The sequence below is a fragment of the Populus trichocarpa genome, chromosome 7, assembly GCF_000002775.5.
Source record: "Populus trichocarpa isolate Nisqually-1 chromosome 7, P.trichocarpa_v4.1, whole genome shotgun sequence".
Taxonomy (NCBI): Eukaryota; Viridiplantae; Streptophyta; class Magnoliopsida; order Malpighiales; family Salicaceae; genus Populus; species Populus trichocarpa.
The window spans coordinates 11,404,360-11,411,890 of NC_037291.2; the positions used below are offsets into that span (position 1 = coordinate 11,404,360).

General features: G+C 31.5%; 1 protein-coding gene across 1 annotated transcript; it reads right to left on the bottom strand.

The window, feature by feature from the left end:
- Positions 1–895: 895 nt before the first annotated feature.
- On the bottom strand, positions 896–1,629 carry LOC18100950 (chaperone protein dnaJ 20, chloroplastic). Its single transcript, XM_024604907.2, has one exon. It carries the CDS (start codon positions 1,555–1,557, stop codon positions 1,039–1,041), a length of 519 nt encoding a protein of 172 aa, XP_024460675.1. The 5' UTR covers positions 1,558–1,629; the 3' UTR covers positions 896–1,038.
- Positions 1,630–7,531: the final 5,902 nt, after the last annotated feature.

Genomic DNA, 7,531 nt, shown 5'->3' on the forward strand with positions numbered 1-7,531 from the left:
GTTGATTGATGTTCATGGATCGAGTTTTGATTTCACAAATGGCAGTTTATACATTACAAACGTCGGGTCTCGTCCGAATTTTCCCGGGTCGCCCGGGTCATGGGTCGACCCGCCAGGTTGACCGGGTCTTGCCGGTTTTTTGCATTTACCGGTCTTTCTCTTAATACCCGGACCGGTCCAGCTACCGGGTCGACCGGTTTCCAGATCAAGCGAGTCTGGGTTTAATAACTATGTTCAATAGAGCTGGAGGTCTCTTCGGTTATAAGAAATAGCTGTGAAATTCATTTCAACATATGGGCCGATTGTACATGGAGCCTATGACCAGTCCATTATTAGAGTCCAATATATTGATTAGGGCATCTAGCTCAACGTATATATGTTGGGCCCAATAAACAATCGCCCTGGGCCTGGGTTTGATAAATCATTTAATATTTGCATAATTCACTCTCGTTATCTTTTCTCCATGTATTGGTCCAATGGCCTCTTAATTAATGGGTAAATTTTCTTAATTTGTATGCATAACATTTTTCATAAGTCAAACACTTACTCTCTATTAATATTTCCTATATATAAATCAATACACGAATTAGTAAGTCGTAATAATTCCTATAGAAATTGATTTTCCAATCTGACATGAGTACAGGAGCTATGAAACCCCGTTTTGGAATTGAAAAGGTGAATAGAATTTAGAAGACACCGTTTTGAAAATGCAGGGCAACTCACATTTCATGAAAATTTTAAAATAAATTATTTAAATTTAATTTTTTTATATTTTCAAATTATTTTAATGTGTTAATATTAAAAATAATTTTAAAAAAATAAAAAAATATTATTATAATACATTTCTAGATAAAAAAAAAACAATCGTTAACATGTATCTCAAAATAACCTTGGCTTATGAATTGAGTTCGGCAGCAACTTCCATCTACAACGAATTCTTATACAAGTTCTTGTTAGAGAACAATCTACATATTACAGTAAGAATAAAGTAGTAATTAATTATATCAACCATAAATAAATAAATAAATAAATAAAAAGTTAAATAACTTTCACATGAGTATATCCATTGTTCCACCTCTCCACTCGGGCATATGATCGCTGATATAATCCATGCAGTTGCCTTTCCCACACTTCCCTTGGAAAACTGTTCTTCCTATCCTCCGATGGAAGCCCTTCAAACGCAAATCCTACAGAATTAACCATACCCAACTCGAGATCATACATTCTACGAGCAATTGGATCAGACAATGTCTCATAAGCCTTTTGAAGCTCAACAAATCGCTTTGTAGACTCTTCTTTTGCTGAGGGAGGACATACATCCGGGTGGTATTGCAGAGCCATGCTTCTATAAGCTTTCTTTATCTCATCAAACCCTACATTCTGAGATCCAAGAGAAAGAACTTCATAGAAGTTCATCTTTTTTCGAAATGCTACCTCGTTAGTCGCCGTCTTGCATAAAATTGTCCTGTGCTTATAGGATTTTTGCCTTGACCATTTCTTCATCATAATTGGCAACTTATTTGCTGTCCTAGGACTTACTTGCAGGGACATCTCCATTTGAATTTCGGAGCCCGCCCGAATCTGAGAGAATTAGCGATCGTAAATAGCTTGTAAGCTGTGAGTGGAAGAAGTGAAGGGCTTGTGTGTGTGTATATATCTATATATATATGCTTAAAACGCGGTTGTATTTTCAGCGTTTTGACTGCAATTTTGGCCTGGAGTCGTCGTCGTCGTTCTTCCCTACGTATTCTTGCTTGTTTATATTAATTAATTAATTAATAATGATATTTCTTGATGGCCTTACCTTTCTCTCAAAGTTTTTTGTTTTTAGACTGACCTTGTGCAAGTTAATTTGTCCATGGAAATTAAGCAGATTCCTAGGATGACTATTCCAGCACGAGTCCATCAACCACAAGAAATAACAGGAACGACAACATTTTGCATGAATATTATAAATGTAAACGACAGTAGAGATCCCAAAAGATATGTGGGTCCACCAAATAATATATACACACACGCGCGAAGATGGCAACACACTAATTTTCTATGTTATTTACAAGGTGGTCAAATTCCATCCGGGCTCTCCAATATCTAAATATCTGTATTTTTTATTTTAAAATAATATTTTTTAAATTTATTTTTGACATTAAAATATTAAAACAATTTTTTCAAAAATAATTTCAAAATATAAAATAAACAGGATCTGAGTATCAGGTAAAAACACAATAGAAATATGTATAGAAGTATAGATTGCACCTAAGTTCTGTATTCTGCTGGCCGGCCGGCCAAGTTTTGGTGTCGAGAATTCTCGCGTTTATTCTAGGCAATCAACTATTTTCAACGCACCTTGTACGTTTAAAAAACTCAATCGAAAAGGCTAAAAACTCACGTATACTCTCTAATTAATAATTTTTCAGACCGAAATCAGCTGTATGGTGCACAAATTGTTAGTCAACTACATTGTACTAATTAATTATTAATTAATCCAAATATTATATGTTTTAATAGGTCCAAAAGTATATTGTTTTTCGTATTCAACCCAAAATTGAAAACACCGATAAATATATATTTCTATTCTTTTCTGAGCTTCCATGCCAAGAAATCAGTCCACAGGAAAGTCACAGTACTGACCATCACCAGGTTTTTTTTATATATTTATTAACATGGATATTTGACCAGCTTCCGCGTACCTCGACTAATTTCACGGAATCTGAAGTTAACGATCATATAAGTTTTCAGTAATTTTAAAAAGACTCGAACTCGTGATAAATTTAAAACCTGAATAGTTGAGTTATATTTTTTTTATTATTATTTAAGATATATGTCTTGGCCTCTTGTATAGCCGTCCTGTGGATTTGGTCGGGACTTGGCCACTTGGGAACATGCCTGAATGAAATTAGCAATGGCAAAGCATTATTAAAATTGAATATTCTTACTTGGAAATGCAGCTGGCTAGGCTCAATCACGATATACAAGGACAAGACTAGGGCATTATAAGTTTAATCAGTAGAGAGTATATTATTCTTTATCCCTTGCTTTTGAACGTGATTATAATTTAGTCCTTCGTGTTTTAAAAGCTATAACTCGATCCCTTGCTTTTAGTTGACCGTTATTTTATTAAAATATTTTCATTTTCCTCTAAGAATTTAAATTATTACAAAATGCATTTGGGATATAGAAAAAAAAACAACAGATGTTTTTCTAAAAATTCAAGAGATTAAGTTATAGAAATTCATTTACTGTATGAAATTTATTCTATTAACCATAACTAGTAATGATAAAAATAAAAAAAAATTGAAATATGCAGAACACTATAACAATATAATCTAAAAAATAATTTTAAATGTTTTAAGTTATCGTTAAAATCTCGGTTATAAAGGTTCAAAATTATTTAAATCCATAAGTTTACAAGAAAGATGGATCTACAGGATACATGAATTAGCACAAAGGTGAAGACTTAGCTCAGGATATATGAAAGTCCTAAGTACAAAGTTGGGTTTTTCCTCATCAACCAATTCTAATATGTAAGGGTGAAAAACATTCAGGGCTTATAGACCCACTGGGTTTCTTCTCGTGCGTCAAACTAAATATTCTTTCAAGATAAAAAAGAAAATATATTTATCATGAGAAATTATTTAGTATTGTAATTAAACATGGTTTAGTGGGTCAAATTTTTAAAGACATATTGAATTAATTCGAGTCAACCTCGGATAACCCGTCAAATTTATGGTTCGGGTCATGGACTCCACTCGGTCCAATAACTTTTTTTTTATTTAATTATATAATAAAAAAATATGAAGAACAATTAAATATCAACTAAATATTAAAGCTGGCCATGCCCGAAGTCGTTACCTTAACCGCAAGGGGGGATGCCGAAGGATGAAACTGAAAAAAATACCAATAAAAAAATATAAAAAACCAATTTTAAAAATAAAATTAAAAAAAATAAAAAAACCAATTTTAGGCCAATCACCCTGGCATAGATGGCCCACGTGTCTGGGCCTTTAAAAAATCCTAGAGGCATTGGGCTGAGTCAAGCTTCCTAGAGGTCTTAAACCAATTGTTGTGGTTGAAAAATCACGAGAAAGGATTTTTTAGGCTACAAATCGATTTTTGAAGCTATTTTCACCTAGAAACATCTACAAATCATTATAAAACAGTTCCATAAACCACTTATCAATCTCAAAACACACTAAAAAACTTTTTAAAAAAACCAATATCAACTAACAAAAATTCATAACGGAGTTGGCTTTTCTTTTTCAAGCAAGTTTATAGGAAAAAACTACCATCATTAAACTTCTATCATCGAATAGAACTCATTGACATAAAGAGTGGCAAGTTTTGTTATCGAGAAGAGGCTAGATTGATTGTTTCTCTCTCCTCATTGTTTTTAGGTAATTTCTCTCTCATCTCTCTAATTCGAGGACTTAAATGTAAAGTAAATGAGTTTTTGGATTAAAATTAAAATAATAAAAAAAAAGAACCATAAAGGTAGAAAAAGAAAGGTATAAAGATGAAAAATAAACTTTCCCCCCTATTGCCCATGGGTTTCTCCTTGTTTTACATTTGGTCCTTTTCTTTTAAATTTTTCTCTTTTTAATACATTTTTTCAAATTGATCATTAATTTGGGAATAAAAGGATGCAACTGAAAAGAAAAAAAATTAAGAATCAAATTGAAAAAAAATATTAGTGGTGCTACAATGAAAATGCCAATTATTTTTTTATATTACTAGCTATTTTACTCGTGCTTCGCTATAGATCAGATAATTTGTTTTTCAATACAAAAGAAATATGACAACATTTCCTATGTGTTTTTTTATATAAAAAATCTTAATCGTGAATTGAAATGTTTATGCATGCATTTAATTAAAAAATTGAGAATTATTTATCCAAGCAAAAAACATTATGGAGTTCAATTCTTAACCAACCAAAGTTAACTAGTCAAACTCATAACTCGGGTCATGAACTCGATCAGGTTGAACATTTTTTTATAGAATTTTTTGTTTAATTATAAGATACAAACAAATTCTCGCAAAATTGAAAACCAACTAAATACCAGGATATTTACTTGAGATCGCGATAAATCTACAAATATCAAACCAAAACAAATAGCATTGCCCAAATAAAAATCAACAAAATATTAAAAGATGAAATTGAAAAAAAAAATTAAGCAAGAAAAATCAATAAAGATCCAATTGTAAGGGATTAATTTGGGAAAAAAATCAATAAATAAATACCAGTAAAAAAGGCTTAGGTGTGCAATCTGAAGCAGTCCACGTCCCTAGGCCTATTTAATTATTTTTTTCCTTTCTTTATGGGGAAGATGACTTATCATTTGCCTCTGAATTCTTTGAGAAACAGAACAACAGGCAACGTGTTGCCTGTTCTGCCCGAATTTCAATAACCAAATATCACTAAAAAGTTGGGTCAAAAGTGTTTAAAACCCAAAAAAATCCATTTTCAACCATTTTTTTACCCAAAAACACCTAAAAATACCATAGCGACCACCCAGATAAACTTGTTTATGCCTTTAAATAACCCAAAAACAGTCCAAAAGCAACAAATCAACCCAATACCAAAGAGCTTTCCAATGCCAAATCTATTTTTTTAGGCAATTTGGAGATGAAAAAAACACTTTAGTGAAATTCTTCTCATCAAATGAAACTCGTTGACACAAAGGGCAACCATTTTGGTTGTTGAATATCTACCATAAAAGTCAGGTAACTTTCTCTCTGTTGTCTCAAACAAAGGACTAAAAAATAAAAAAAATAAAGTTTTGGACTAAAAAGTTGTTTGTTTATGCCTTTGAAACTGCAATTGAGTGCATTTGGCATGAAAAAACATAAAATTAGTGTTTTTTTAATATTTTCTGATAATTTTGATGTGCTGATGTAAAAACATTTGTAAAAAAATTATTTTATTATATTTTCAAGTGAAAAAACTTATTTGAAAAGCATCATATACCATAATACAAAACACACACTAAATGTGTATTATAAAAAAAATAAAGGGATGGGAAATGAAAATGTTGCAAACTATGAAGGAAAAAATAGTTCACTTTTTTAGTTAATTTTGAAATAGTCTTCTAGTTCATCCATATTTTTCATATTGGTCTCATGTCTTTCAATTTTGTCATTCCTTTACAAAATAGAAACAATTGACCTTTAATTTGACCACAAAAGGGTATAATTGATAAGAAAAAAAGTTTGATTATAAAAATGAAAAAATTACTATAGAAGTCCGCTGTCAAATATGAGAAAGGGAACAGTTTCCCACGTCTTCTAAGTGTTTTGTCAAGTAATGCAATGTGATGGGGGAAATTGTGGACCTAATGATAAAAGACATAGGATTTAAGACATGGCCTCCATTGATGTAAAAAACATGTCCATGCAAATGGATTCAGGCCGAACAATGATCTGTGGCCTATTTTGGGCTACAAACTCATGATGGAGTTCGAGGGCCCTTTGATAGAAACAAGCAGTTCCTGGTTTTTGCTGACAGGATTCCAGCAAATCCACGAGATGTGCAAGGTGATAAGGCTTCAATTATCGCTACGTATTAGTTGGTTGGTTGGTTGGTTGAAAATCCTCGCAAAATAATACGAATTTGTAAATCAAAATCTATTATAAAATCTTAGAAGCGCAGTGCGGGAGGTTTGGTTATCACATGAAAATCCAATGATACAGTGAACGACTTATAAAGGAAGGGCGTGGAGAAATACAAGTCCATCTCTTTAATTTAATAGACTAGTCAAGACGACAGCAACATGTCAGTGACAGAGTGGTACCACGTGGAAACGTATATAAGATGTGATCAACTTTTCCACAGCAAGATGCACATTCTTTGATGTTGTTCTTTTTGGTAATGACGGATGATGATGGTCAAATTTGTTTAATTGTGATGCATCCATTTTTTTTATTCTTGTAAGTGCAGTATAATTTGTTTTCTAAAATATATTTTTTATTTAAAAATATATTAAAATAATATTTTTTTAAAAAATAAAAAATTTATTTCTAATATCAAGACATAAAATTAAATAAAAAAAAAGGTTCAACATCAATATCAAACGAATAATTAATTTTCTTTCGCAACTATCGCTTTAAATTAAATAGTTAGGTACAACGAAACTTTTCATTTGACTAACTTGATAATTGTTGAGAGTGAAAGGACTTTGGTATTTATTTTTAGAGTATTTTTTTTTAATGTTGAAATGGTCATATCGCGGATAGGTTTAATTTCTTAATTTATAATATCAAACCTTGATGAGTGGAGTTTTAATTGAGAGACAAGAACCATCAAATAATTGATTAATTCAAAATGAAAAGCATTGCTCTAAATAGAATATTTAATAATTGACTTTGGAAAAAGAAGAAGAAGAAGAAAGAATTGTGGATAAAATAAATTGAAGGATGAAGGACATTAGAATTTAGGGCATGTGGGGCCGTGGGACAGTTCAATCACAGAGTATAAAATAATTTGGGATCAAAACGTGTTTCGTGCAATCAAATCATGATAGAAACCACTGGAACT

Bases quoted from the DNA above. Each gene is read 5' to 3' on its own strand.
- LOC18100950 (XM_024604907.2), bottom strand. From the start codon at position 1,557: ATGGAGATGTCCCTGCAAGTAAGTCCTAGGACAGCAAATAAGTTGCCA.